At 28.2% G+C, this 14,785-nt stretch overlaps 1 protein-coding gene across 2 annotated transcripts in view; it reads right to left on the bottom strand.

The window, feature by feature from the left end:
* Positions 1-14,785, bottom strand: part of LOC129957216 (WD repeat and FYVE domain-containing protein 2-like) — a 34,945-nt gene that overhangs the window by 12,243 nt on the left and 7,917 nt on the right. Inside the window, exons 2-7 of one of the 2 annotated variants that reach the window (XM_056069438.1) lie at positions 10,934-11,138; positions 7,188-7,255; positions 6,972-7,045; positions 6,119-6,173; positions 3,376-3,526; positions 2,396-2,508 (exon numbers count right to left, since the gene is read on the bottom strand). In XM_056069438.1, coding sequence (XP_055925413.1) covers positions 2,396-2,508; positions 3,376-3,526; positions 6,119-6,173; positions 6,972-7,045; positions 7,188-7,255; positions 10,934-11,109 — 637 coding nt within the window. In that variant the 5' untranslated portion in view covers positions 11,110-11,138. The remainder of the gene's footprint in view (positions 1-2,395; positions 2,509-3,375; positions 3,527-6,118; positions 6,174-6,971; positions 7,046-7,187; positions 7,256-10,933; positions 11,139-14,785) is intronic. The other variant, XM_056069439.1, reaches the window with a different exon arrangement.

Raw genomic sequence — 14,785 nt, 5'->3', positions numbered from 1 at the left:
GCCTTTCCAACACACACTAGAGGAAAAGGGATTATTACTAATTATAAGGTGGTAAGAGATTCAATTGATAAGAGCTATAAGAAGAATGAAATCAGAATTACCTACTGATGAACAAAATTGTTTAAAAAGAAAATATTAAAGCACAGTAAAGCATTTAGCAAATTTGTCAAAGTAGAACTGTAATGGCTATTCGAAGACAACTTCATAAAAAAGAACAACTTCAGATGGAAGATTTTTTAATAAAAAATATAAATAAATTTTTGTATGTTTATAAGCTATATTTTTAAGATAAGCTATTTTATAACAAAAATTTTCACTTCACAAGACATAACTGCAAAAACTTTCAGGGACAAAGAACATAACACTTCTATAAATCACTCAACGAATAATCATATTGTTTTTATAATAGAAATTGTATTCCTTCTACATAAATTGCTTCTGCTGAAAAGTTGGTTAGCTAGGGTTATTGGTTATGTTTAATTTCAATTAATATAGATATAAAAACATTAAAGCTACATTATTTTAATTGGTTTACATATGTTCTGTTCATTGTTAATTCGAACTTATCTAATGGAGGCCAATCCCATGACATCAAACATCATTAAAAGTGCAAATATGCAGTTCATCTTATTTCTAAATTTCATGATATTGTAACCATTTGTTTTTTATTTGTCTTGTAATATGTAAATATTCAGATATTAAACAGAATCCTTCTTCCTTTGCTTTCAACAATGGAAGAAATTCGTGCAATCAAATATCTGATAATGAAAAAATTTGAAATATCAATGCAATTATGTAATCTTTAGTTGGAAATTAGAAAGTATTTTACACACACACACAGTCTATACATGTCCCTGAATTCATACGTAAAGATTAGGTAAATATTTAAAGAAACTTTTTTTTTTTTGTTACTTAACAATATGGAATTGGAAATAAAAAATATAGTGAGAAGAAAAAAGGCAAATGTGAGGATTGCATCAAGTTGTTTCATACGAAATGAATCACTCATGCAAAGTTGGTGGTGTAAATACAGAACAATTTTGTTATCTGTTATAGCTCTATTGAGGAACTCATGTTACAAGTCCAACATCTCTTTTTGGTAACAATTCACAACCCCATACTTAAGATGCATGTTTGCTTTCTCAGACAGTGTAAATCACTCCATCACACAAAAATATTCTCTAAAGGCAAAGAATCGTTTGAGGTTTGTGTAATACCATACAAACTGAATAAAATTTTTTTGCAGAAGATTTGCTAATTTAAACTAAATAAAGCTCCATAGCTATTTAATAATTTTTTTCCCCAAAAAAATTCGTTATTTAAGTTGCATTACTAAGCTTGCATATTATGTCAATAAAGACTATTTACACCCCCACCCCACCCCATTTCCTCAGTATATGTTTTTTTCCCCACATACATTTAAAATTTTTGATCCCATATTTAAAAAAAAAAAAAAAAAAAAAAAAAAATTCCTTACATGTACTTTTAGTCCATGCTAAAAGGTTCGGCACATAAATTTAAGCACAGCTAGTATCTGTATTAAGTTTAAAAACTGTCAAAATTCAGGAAAAATTTGTACTAATATTAATTTTGAAAAGGTGTAAAATTTATTTTTAAGCAATACAATTTTTTTAAAGTTATTGTGGAAAAGCAATGAAATTCAGTTTAATTTTCAATTAATAAAAATTCTTTAAAATTTCAAAAAGATCCTGCGATGCACATTCCACTATCCAAGGTACATATGCAACAAATTTGGTAGCTGTAGGTCAAATAGACTGGCCTATAGAGTTCAAATGCAAACACATTCCTCTTTATTATTAGAAGAAAAATGTTACTTTTATAATTATTTGGGCTCTAAGAGTTAAAATGTCTACAGGATACTTTTAGTCCTTTCTATCAAGTCCGATAATGGAACAGTTTGAATTTTAAAAAAAATTGATAGCATCTCTTCATTTTTCTTATTTTACAAGTAAGGAAATTTCCTGATAATTTTACGACACTCGCAAGCTTTAAAAATTATAGTAGGAAGCAGTTTCCATTGTTCTTTTCATTATCATAGACAGTGAAAATTTAGGAATTGAAATTTTAAACATCACACAATGATTTTACTGTCATTATATTTTTGCTACATTATTATCTATAATTATATGATATTGCTATTTCTATGAAATCATTTTTTTAAACGTATACCTCATGATTCTGGCTTTTTAAAGGAAAAATTTAATTCAGAAGTAATTTAAATAAATTATTTTCAATAATATTTGAAAAATTAAAGCACATTTTTTAATTCTTAAAATTAAATTCTCCAAATATATATTTTTCTATAAATCATGAATTTATGAGAATTTAAAATATGATTAAGTTTAGTTAAACAACAAAAAACATTTCACATTACCTGAATGACCTTTTAAAGTGGTTATTGGTTTATAACCAGATTCCTCTATTTTCAACATGGTAATTTGGCCGGAATAATCACCAATAAAAACATGTTTAGACTGTGCGTCAAATCTTATACAATGAAGGACTATACATAACAAATTATATATACAAAATAATAGATAAATTTTAAGGACCGTGTTTCAGAATATTTTATGAAACAATAAAGATGTAGCAATTGCAAAAGAGGATTATATAAACAACAGAGTTTTATTCTGAATTAATTTTATGACGCAAGTCACTATATGCACAACAAATTTTTGCAATGTAATTACCACAGAAATTATTTAATAACAATCTAAAAACAGAGAGTTTAACATTAAAAAAGTAACCAACTCTATTACATTTTAACCTGAAAAACATAAATGTCCTTCATATTTTTTATTTATTTAAATATTTTCTTTCACGAATCTTATTTCATCAGAAAGATAAACCGAAATATGCACAAGCTAGTTTTATACAAATTCAGAAACATCCAATACGACTTGCATCAAATTCTCAGATTTTATAAAGTCAGCAATTATTTTATTTTTTAAATCCTTACGAATTTTACAACTATTTTATAAATATTTCATTAAAATAATGAATATTTGTAAACATTTCACAAAAAATTCATTTTATTAAAAATCGATAAAGGTATTTTATTTTAAAAAGCTATGCGGCCCACATATCCACATGAAACTATAGCAATTTGTTTAAACAACAGTTCTTATATTCATAAATTTCAGTTATCCCTATCATTATTTTAGAATATCATTTGAATTACAATCATGCATCTAATCCGCTCTCATATCTCTGCATCAAGGAAACTGAAAACCTTGCACAACTGTTGCATAGTGAAAATTTTGAGATAGCATTAAATTAATACAGAGAAGAAGAAACAAAATTTCATTAGCAAATTAAATGAGCATATCTAAATAGCAAGGCACAAAAGGATACTGCACAGCTGTGCACCAGGCATTGCATTGAAATCCACCTAACCTTTGTCCAGTCTCTGAGCAATGCCACTGAAAATACTTGTCACGACCAACACTCAACACCCACTCTGACCACAAGGAAAAGACTAAGTCGGCAACTCGACCTTGATGAGCTGAAAGAAAAATATTCTTCCTTATTGTAATATTAAAATCAGTAACATTTTCCAACTGAAATATTTGAAATTTACAATTAACCTTCTGTGTGAATATTAATATATGACAATTTAGATGGATCTTTTATCAGATTTTATTTTTTCGATTCTGTACTAGTTAAATGAAAAAAATGCCATCCACGATGATACAAATTTCACCAATCTTCTGCAACACATATGTAGGAGGACATTTTGCATTGAATATTATATATATATATATATATATATATGCACATGGTATAAGCTAAATAAGAGGAAATTAATAATGCCTCAGTCTACCTCAAACGTAATCAGAACAATTAGAAATAACCTATAATTTATCTGAAGAAGTTTTAAAAAGGTTGCATTAAAAGTCCATTAAATTAAAAGTTGTAAAAATAAGATTAAACAAGATTTAAAATAGGATATGAATACCTTCACTATCAATTTCCATCAAACTCTCAGTAAATGTTTTAGAAAAGCTAATTTTTTTAAATTTACTTATCTAAACAATTCAATTAAAAAAAAAAACCCTTTATATAATAGGGTTGGTACTCAAAACTGAAAAAAAGAAAAAAATCCCTGTGTGTTTCCTGTACGTATATTTAAGATAAAGGAAATGCAAGAATAGCATTCGAGCTAATTATAATGCAATATGATTTTAAGGAGTGGAAAAAGCATAGGAAAAGAAGCACCACTTTAACATCATTCAAAATAACAACATATTAAAAGAGTATTTATATTTTCATAAAAAAAAAAGGCATTTTTGTTATCATTATACAAATACAAAAGCAAGATTACTTTTTTTATTCATTTTTGCCAATTCAAGTATTTGGGCATCAATTTCTGCAACTTCTGCATATTTTTCAGCTATCAGTTTCATGAAGATAATGTTTAATAAATAAGGTATGACATATTTACGCACAATTTTTAGCGGTTTCACTTTCAGTGAACAAACATGAAAATATTTCTGATATATTATTGAATGTATTAAAAGATTAATGTGATATAATAAGTTTTAATGCCCATAAAAATTCAACCTTAAATGATTGCTCTTTAAAAAGTTTAAAATTCGTTTATTTTCAGACATTAAATTTAACATTTTCAGATTTGACGTATTATCTTTTCCTGTATTCTTCTTACATATTTAATTCAAAAACAATGATAACTCTTTTGAACTAACACACAATCCTGTATGTTTTCCTCTTTTGGTGTGCCTATTAAGTGCCTGTTTTTCCACATTATTTAGACCTATAATCCTACAAATTAAGATCACTCCCATAGTTTACAAAGGACAATGTAGAAATTAACATTTTATTTAGCATCGTTATTGTAGTTAATTTGAAAAATCGTCAAACACATTTACTTACATATCAGTATTATAAAGCCAATTGCAACTAGCCTATATCATTCAGTTAATTAGAAAATCCTTAATTGCTAATTTAATTAGTTTGATTTCATCAAGACTTACAGCAACAAGATTTACCTAATGTCAGATAATCAACAAATTTGCATATGAAAAGATATTCTTCTCATCTTTAGAAAAATTAAGCAAATGAAGTTAATTTTGAATCAAATTATTTAGAAAAAGGTGATCTGAACTGTATTCCACACTGTTTATGTATTACTACACAGACAAAAAATGCATGAAAGCTCAGTTTCTAATGAAAGTGAAGAAATTTATTTACACTTTTTCATCCAAGCAAAGGCTGTTATTTTCAATAAGTAAGCACAAGATGAGGATTAACCAAATAAAAACTAGATAAGACCAAGCTTCGTGAATAAATAATGACGCAATTTTTGATTATCATTACAACAGAAATAAAATCACCAGGTTTAATAGTTTGGCATGCATTAGTACAACAACTCAATTACCTTCTAGCATCTCCTTTGCTTTTATTTATAAATATTTTTTTTACATCAATAAGTTAAACATTATTAGGGATGATTTTTTAACATTTATTACGATACAATATTATTCCAGAAAAATGAGTCCTGCACAGTAAAACGTAATTATGTACCTGAGTGAATTTACTACCAACAAACTCAGATAAATAACCATCAAAAAAGCATCAAAATTTTTCTTTCAAAAAAAATTCAGATCTCTCTTATCAATCAATCAATATCTCTCTTATTGCATTTTTATATTTATATTTATGTTACTCCAATTTGTTAGTAAAATTCTTCTAATCATAGAATGCTGTAGATGCTTAGATGCTTATTTCTTTAAACCATTCCAATACAAATTTACAACTCAAAAATTATAATACAAAATTTGGCAATTCAAAAGTTTAAAGTTTAATCATTCCCATATTAGAAGGAAAAATTCAGAAGATACATAAAAACAACTAGAAACAATATGAATACTACAGAGATATGTGAAAAAATATTTAAACATGACCAATGACAAATATGATGACTCAAAGTAGAGTTTAAAAATGAAGTCTCTTTGGAAAAAAAAGAAAAAAATCATAGAATAGAGCAGAATAAGAACAAAAATTTCATGCTATAAAACAAACACATTGTCAACAATAAAACAATATGAAGAATAAAGACATATAGTATATTTTTTACCTAAATAATTTCTTTGATGATTCATCCTGTTATAATCCTCTGATAATAAAAATTCCTAAGAATAAAAAAATTATTAAATAAATAGAGAAAAATTATTTATTAAATGCCAATAAACAATAAAGATATTGAAAATTTAGTTTTTTTAAACTATCACTTATGAATACAGTTCAGAGATTGAATTAAATGATCAATGGTCTTAATATTAAATGTTAACACAATATTGATTAATAAAATACATTTATATTATATAATAAATAAAATCAAATAATTGAAATTGAAAAAAAAAAAAGAAACATTTTTATTAATATATTAAAAAAAGAAAATATTTTCTCTAATAAAATATCTGAAAGTCAAAATAAAAACTGCAAAGTATTTGTAAAATACTCTAAGTCGATAGAAATCACAATACATTTGATTTTTTAAAAATGAATGTTTAGATATCTTTTTAAAAAAATTTTCATTACCTTATATTGTTCTCAGTGTCTCATGCATTTACACTTTTTTCCCCTCGTGCATTTTTAATTTTTTTAGGGGGGGGGGGTATTTTTCATTTAAAGGATCAAACTTTTTTTATTTACTTATTTTTTTCTTCAATTAAGTCTTGAAATTTATTTCATAATTCATATTGATAATTATGAAACCTGGTTCTCAACATTTGTAAATTCAATATAAGAGTCTGCCTCTTAGATTTATTTAAAGATTAATAAGTTTGATAAATAAGTTTTGAAAATATTAATGGAATTGATTAATAGGTTTTTAAAATATTAAAATATTGTCATTAAGAAAATATAACCATAAAAAATAACATTATAGTGTTTCAAAATTACGCATACTAATTTTAACAGGTACTTACAGATATTGTACCATTATCCATACCAACAAAAAGACGCTTCGTTTCTTCACTATATACAACACAAGTTGCAGGAGCTAAGAGAAAAAATTTTTTTTAAATTTTATTACTCTAAAAAATAAATTAAATTTAAAATATTTTTAAAAACACTCACACGGCATATAATAAAAATTGTTATGCCAAATAATTCAGATTCAAAATAGTTCTACAGGTACTTACAAGGCATATAATGACAAATACTAGGCCAATACTGCCCAGTGTCTCGCTTCAACCAGACCCTCACAGTCCTAAAATAAAAGAAACCAATTTAAAGATACAAAAAATTTGAATAGTGATATAGCATGTTAACTGGAAATATATTTCTTGAATTTAGCCCAATGTGATAATGGTGTTATGATATGTCAAAAAAGAGCCATTATACTTGACTTTGGCAGAAAATATATATAAATTGTGAATTCTCTCAAAAAGTAAGAATCATTAACACGCACGCACGCACACACACACGCACACACACACACGCACACGCACACACACACACGCACACACACAAAAGGCAGTTGCATCACTTTATATTTAATTAAAGTAAAACAATCACCTGCATTTTTTAAAACTCTTTTAATAAGTTTTTCAAATATTTTCACCAGTTAATTATAATCAAACAATTTAAATCTAGTGTTAAGGAGAGAAGTAGCATTCTAAAAGCTATTGACCAAACATTTGAGACTAATGTTAGGTTAAAACCATAAAATTTAAAAATTCAGATATGACATGAAAAAAGAATTTAAACCATAAACAGTTAAACTGTGGAATTTACTGCTAAGTCTCTCAAGTCCCCCCCCTTTTAAAACGAAGCCATGACACATATATACATCTAATGCAATACAAATGGTTGCATAGTAAATTTTGCAAAAATCAAATAGAAAGCAAATAAGACTAACTTATTAAGGCTTTAACAAATATATATGACTGAAAACAAAATGAAAATGTCACTGATTTCTACTGAAGTGTACAAATGTTGTACTTAATTATAGATTGGATCTAAAGCAGCAATATATCACAATGGAAATCACTTATTTTATTAAGGAACAATTTCATTTCAAAACATAATGTGCCGCAGAAGATAAACAGAATAAAAATGAACTTTCCTTTTCAATATAATGGTGCCAAGTTAATTTTTTGTCTTGAATGACCATTCTGAACCAAAGTGGGAAATATTAATGAAAAAAGAAATGATATTAAATAATACGGAGCACATTTGTATAAAGAATTAATTAAAATTAAGTAAGTTACAATTTTTACCTAATTTTTTTCCCTATAATAAATGTTCTCTAATTAAGAATATTAGCATTTTTACTTATTACTCCCTACAACCAATAATCATCATTAGCAGGTGTAAGTTTTGTAAGATATAGTTAAAAATCACATTGCAGTGGCCTGCAATAATTTTGATTAACACAAGCATGAACACACACACACATACACACACAGAAAGAAAGAAGAAAAAAAGAAAAACAGAACAAATTAATTGCTGTGGCAAATGTAAAATTATAGCAAATAATTTTTAGTTAAGTTACATATGATCTAGTTAATTTAAAAATTTATTCATTTAAATTTATTCAGGTTAAATTTCATTCATAATTTATATTTAACAATATCAATAAAAGTGAATTAAAATCAACATCAAGAGGCAACAATTAGAGGCTTAAAATTCAAAATCTGTGCATAAAATTCATGCACATTAGCCAGGAAAATTCATAAATATACATCTGAATGGGCAGAAAATAAATCTTGCATGAAATGTCCTTTCTGCAAAATGCATTAAAAAAGTATGGGGAGGAGCTATAATCTTAGTATTCATATCATTCACACACATTGCATTCCTTAGCATTAATATAACTGGTGTCTGATTTGGTTAAGTTTGTGAAGATAATTTATCCGAGATGAGCACAAACTATATCAACACTATCTATGCAGTATCTCATAACTTTCTGCATACCATACTTTAGAAGAGCAAATCTCACTGTTTATAATAGAATGGTTATACCTACTTTGTATGTATATGTAAAATTGCTGTTTCTGAAAAGCCTTAAATAGTTATATTTATTAAACAATCACAAGTAACAAATAAATTGGAAAAGTACAATATAATGCATTAAAATTATACAGTACACTCCCAAATATCTGGCCAAAGGTGGCGGAAGTGTAGGTCGGATAATAAAAACACTGATAGGCCAGAGTTCTATGAACTCATTTCTATGTCCACCAATAACAGAAAACAAAGTTTTTATTGCCAAAACTCACTGTTATATTACAAGTTTTTTCACTTCTTATTAGGTACTAAGTCCTCCGTCTATCTCAAGGCAAATAGAATGTGAACATGGCCCAGAGAATCATAGAAGCAGTTGCCGATTTTTGCTGTTACACCAGAATCTAATTGCTGTATTGCATGTAATTTTTCCTCCATAGTCACTACAACTTTTTTTAGGCCAGGATAGCCTGGTTGGTAGGGCATTCGATTTGCGTCCCTTGGGTTGCGAGTCTGAACCTTGCCGGCCGAAGATTCCCCATGTGTGTGGTGGCTGATGTGCATATAAATCTGTCATAACCACAAAGTCCTCCAATTCAAGACAATATAACTGGGGGTACTGGTTCAGAGGTGATCGTTTCCCGATTCAGGTCTAAATTATGATCTGTGGATGAGTGAATGAAATGCATGAATGAATAATTTACTAATACTGTACATAATGTGTAGTTATAATCAGGAGCAGTGGCAACAACTGAGAATCATTATACACTGACGAAACAATGAGCAGAATACTGCTCGCAACACACACGCGACATTTTGCACACGGCATGTAGGAGGATCATAGCATATGCACGCTTCCAGTGTCTTGGTAATATTGCTAATGCAATTCTTCCTTCCCCACTTAATTACAATAAAAGAAAACTAGGCTGGATAGTACAGAAGCTGGATAATTGTAAACTGGATACTTGAGAGTGTACTGTATTTAGCTGATTCTCTACGATATTTTAAAACCTCCACAAAAATTCACATAATATATTGTAACAATTCATTATTCATCCCAATTTTCATATGGAATTTTTTTAGGATGAATTTTATAATTATGATCAGCAGACAAAACCAAGATGTGAGAAAGATACCCACTCTCCCAACTCCTATATTACATCAAAGAAAGAATGTTTAACATATGTCAAAATTAGCATGAATTCACTCCCTTTCTAATATTACTCTGAGAAATATTAAGATAACATTCAACTCTAAAAATAATGAAATCCACATTTTCACAAAAATGAGCCACGTTTGCTTCATTTTTGAAAATTAGGTCTTGTGCATTAAATTGGAGTAATGTATAGCTTATTATTACTTGGAGATTACACAGAATATTCTTTTGGATTGAGAAGAGTTGACATTCAAATGCTATATATTTGTAAAACAAGAAAATTAATAAAAATTTTAATTTTCGTATTGTTTTTATTCACATATTTTAAAAAATGATAATTTTGAACAAATATTATGTTATTTGGGGAATTCAAGTAATCGAATACAGCAGTTTGCATAATAGTAGTTTGAGTTACTGAAGCAGTATAGATATATGAAAATTTACAAGAATGATAACAGAGTAAAAGCATAATGGTATTTGAAAAAGACAAAGCAAATTAAATGGGTTAAAGTTGATTAAAATTGAGAGCACAGAAGTAAAAGCTAAGCTTTAATGAAGACTATTTTTAAGTAGGCTGGCACTCCAAAAAAAAAAAAAAAAAAAGCTTTCAGACTCTAAAAGGATAAACAAGCATGATTTTATTCTAAAAGAAAAGACTAAAATACTTCTTTTCATGGGGAGGAAAAAAATACAGAATTTTCTCAGAAAATGTGTAAACACCGCATGATAATTGAAAATAAAATTTATTTTCGACAATATTTGAATCAGGCAAACTTAACTCACCTATCATCGCTTACACTGATGATGCCTTCAGCATTAGGTACAATAACAGCCATGTTGACAACATCCTGATGTCCCTCCAACTTGCTGATCAGTTGAGGTTTGCGAGTATTGGCAAATTGAGTGCTCGTCCCAGGAACAGGTTTGATTTCTGCAGCCATGACTAGTTCTACATTCATTAGAAAACACTTGTGTAAGTCTTCATAAACTGAGAAATATTAAAATAACCACTTTAGTTTTAAAAAGTATTGCTGGTCATTAGAAGTTAAAAAAAATTAAAGAAGTCAAGATATATAATAAAAATTTAAATTAATATGCATATTGCATTCCATCGTAGTTGAGACATTGTATACTCATAATTCTTTTCAAAATTAATCAAAATATTAAAGAAGTCAAAAGACCGTATTTTAAATTAAGAATACATCACACACATGAATTCAGTAGAATTAAAACTGAATTGCTAAACACATATCTTCAAGGTTTTCCTATATAGGTTCCACAGTTATTGAGAATTGCACATGCATTTACACTCAAGAAAACTAAATTCAGTAAAATTAATTTCCATTCTTTTATCTCTAAGAAACATCATTAGATATAAAATTCACCTATAAAAATTTTTTTTCAAATTCACCCCATAAAATTATTCCAAATTCACCCATTTCAAAAGTAAATCTTGAAAATTTTACAATTTGAAGATTCACACATTTGCTTATTCAAAATGGGAAATATAGTACATTATGATTTATAAAAAACTTAAGCACACGAAATCAAGGTGCATAGCGAGAAATGGATGCAAAAATGAAGCACCTTTGTCTACACATGGGTATATAAACCTACCTATTTTCTACACATAAGATTTTTTTCTGTTATATAATAAATAATAGCTTTTATTAAAAAAAATTTAAAAAAATATTTTTGGAAGTTTTAAATATGTATTTTTAAAATTTTAATTTTGCCTATTTTAGTCCTCACTTTGTTTAGAGATCGAATCGAACTTAATCACTTATTTAGACTGGCAACATTATCTTCAAAAATAAATAAAACAAGGAAATTTTTAAAATTTATGAGCAAACTGAATAGAATTAATATTAGAGATTTAAATCTGTATAAGATTTTTAATGGATGGAAATTTAAATAATAGCTAAAGTAAATACATAATGGAAAAGGGGGGGGGGGGGTATTTGTACAAGTCATAAGGGAAAAGGTCCTCTACCATTTCCTAACACAAACGTTTATGTTCATTGCTGGCAAACATAATCAGTTAGGAATTTTGAATTAGTTAAGAAAATGTAATATCAGATAATGCTGACAGAGTTTTATAACTATAAATTTAAGCTCAGAATAATATTATATATATATATAATTTAATATATTTTTTTTTTATGTGTACAGATTTTAAAAAATTGACTCATAAGAAATAACCGACTAGTTTTTTTCCTAATCTTCCATTTAAAATTAAAATGGCAAAAATCTGACAGAATTATCTGATATTTATACATTTAATTTAATGAACTCATACATATCGCTTTTGCTTTGCCTTTGTTTTTATATAGAAAAAACTACGTTACATAAATATTTACAAGAACAGAAATAATAAGCAGAAAAACACTGTTATTACAGATGACTTTAATTTTTTTTTTTTTTTGTTTTTTTTAATTTCTCATTGGCAATTTTAGATTCTATACCTTGTACAAGTTTGTTTCGCTCAATAATTATTTGCACGTATACGCAGTACAGAGAAAGTATAGTCATAGTTGAAAAATTTTAACTCGAGATGTTTACACATTTCTACATTTAGGCCTCCCTGAGTTCGAAAAACACAGTTTTGAAAAATGTGCGTTTGTCTATCTATGACAAAGAAACCAGAAAACGCTTTGAGCTAGACTGCTGAAATGTGGTATACCATTTTTACACTAGATTTGCGGATTTCTATCACATTTTAATTAAAATCCGTTCTGTGAAAGTCCTCTGTTCGAATATTAATGAATACAATAACTATAAATCGAAGAGAGCTAAATAGATCATATTCACAACATAGATTTAACATCTATAGTGCAGACACATGTCAAAGTTTAGGTGAACTGTTTATAAGTCTATATTTTCTGAAACATGTGAATGCGAAAATTCACATAGGCAATGTCTTAAATATATCAAATGAGGTATGGGATTTTGTAATACAAGTGCAGTTTTGTGTCAAATTTTTATTTCAATCGATTGAGAAAAATGTCTCTAAAAAGCACTCATTCCATTTTTTTGATGTTATTAACCGCATGCCAGATATAACTCGCCAAGGATGACGAGATATATTCGGTAAAAATGTTACATTTCCACCAACATTTAATATTTTGTAAATATTGATTGTATGCCAATGCCATGTAAGGCGTTCTCTGACATGACAAGTTTATTAGAGAGTACGCGAGAAAGTTTTGGAAAGTTCACTCCAGCTGTTTTTTTTTTAATGTTATTGCATTTTGCTAAGAGTGAAAAATCCTTTGTTTCACCAGCTTTTTGTGACAATTCTTTAATTTCTCTTTTCATGTCAGAAATTTCTTTTTCAAAGTACCTTTTTTTTATTATTATTATTATTCCAAAGAACAATTATATTATTTGAATAAAATGTATTGTAATGAGTAAAATAAAAATATGTCACATGAAAAAAATAATTTTTAAAAAATGCAGATGTATTTGTAAGAAATGTCACACATCTGAATTTATGTTGAATGGAATTGTTGAAATAAATATTATATACATATTTGCAAATACACAGTTTATGCAAAACCAAGCTGTCAATTTTTTTTGGGGGGGGGGGGGCAGCATTGAGTTTTCTCGGTAATGTCTATGTATCTTTTTCAGTTTACCTTTCCTGCAACTTTTGAAAATTTAACTCGTATTTCCTATGGCATACTCTATTGTGTTGCAATATCAATTTTTTACGAAAGATAATTCACAACTACTTTAAGCGACATTTAAAAAGTATACCACAAAAGAAATCGGTACTATTGAAATGTTACGGCTTTAAATGAAAATTTCAGTGCACTGGAGTGATACCAATTCAGTATTAAATTCAATAATAATTCAGTAATTTACCATATAGTAAAATACTTTTCGTAGGCCGTTCAAAAGATTGTTTTAAAACATTTAATGGGAACCGAAACAAAAACGTCTAAATCTAATATATAAAAATCTCGTGTTATGGTGTTTGTGTTCGTACTCATCCGAAAACGGCTCGACCGATTTTTATGAAATTTTTTTATGTGTATTTCGTAGGTATGAGAATAGGTCATAAAGTATATTTCATAACGCTAGGTAATTAGGGTGCCCCTAAATTGGCTAAATGTACATCAGCTCCAATGAAGCTGTCTGGCGTATCTTTAGTTTCCTAATTCATGAACGGGACCCAGCAGTTGTGCTTCTATCTGCGACTGTTGTTGGTTAATGTCACCGGCCGATTGCCATTCCAAGATATACACAAAGTGAATGGACAACAGTATCCAACATATAAAGATGCATGCCTTGCAGTCGGCTTGCTCGAAGACGATAATCACTGGGACGATATGCTTGCTGAAGCAGCACTGGGTTCGTATACTATTCGCTAGTGTTGACTACATGTTTCCCGGGACAAGCAGACACGTTGTGGGATAAGCACAAAGATTCATTCACTGACGATATATTGCATCGAATTCGTACACGGTGCAGCATCTAACGATTACATTCAGCGACGCTATGTACAATAAAGCATTGATTGCCATCGAGGATCTTTGGGTTTGTCATTGCCAATTTACACTCAATCATTCAGTCGAAGTGCATCTGATTTAATGAACACCGAAATAAATCGTGAATTGCAGTACGATACTG

Source organism: Argiope bruennichi, chromosome 11 (genome assembly GCF_947563725.1).
Source record: "Argiope bruennichi chromosome 11, qqArgBrue1.1, whole genome shotgun sequence".
Classification (NCBI taxonomy): Eukaryota; Metazoa; Arthropoda; class Arachnida; order Araneae; family Araneidae; genus Argiope; species Argiope bruennichi.
The sequence above is the reverse complement of the archived record's forward strand: the minus strand, read 5'-3'. Positions and strand labels throughout refer to the sequence as shown.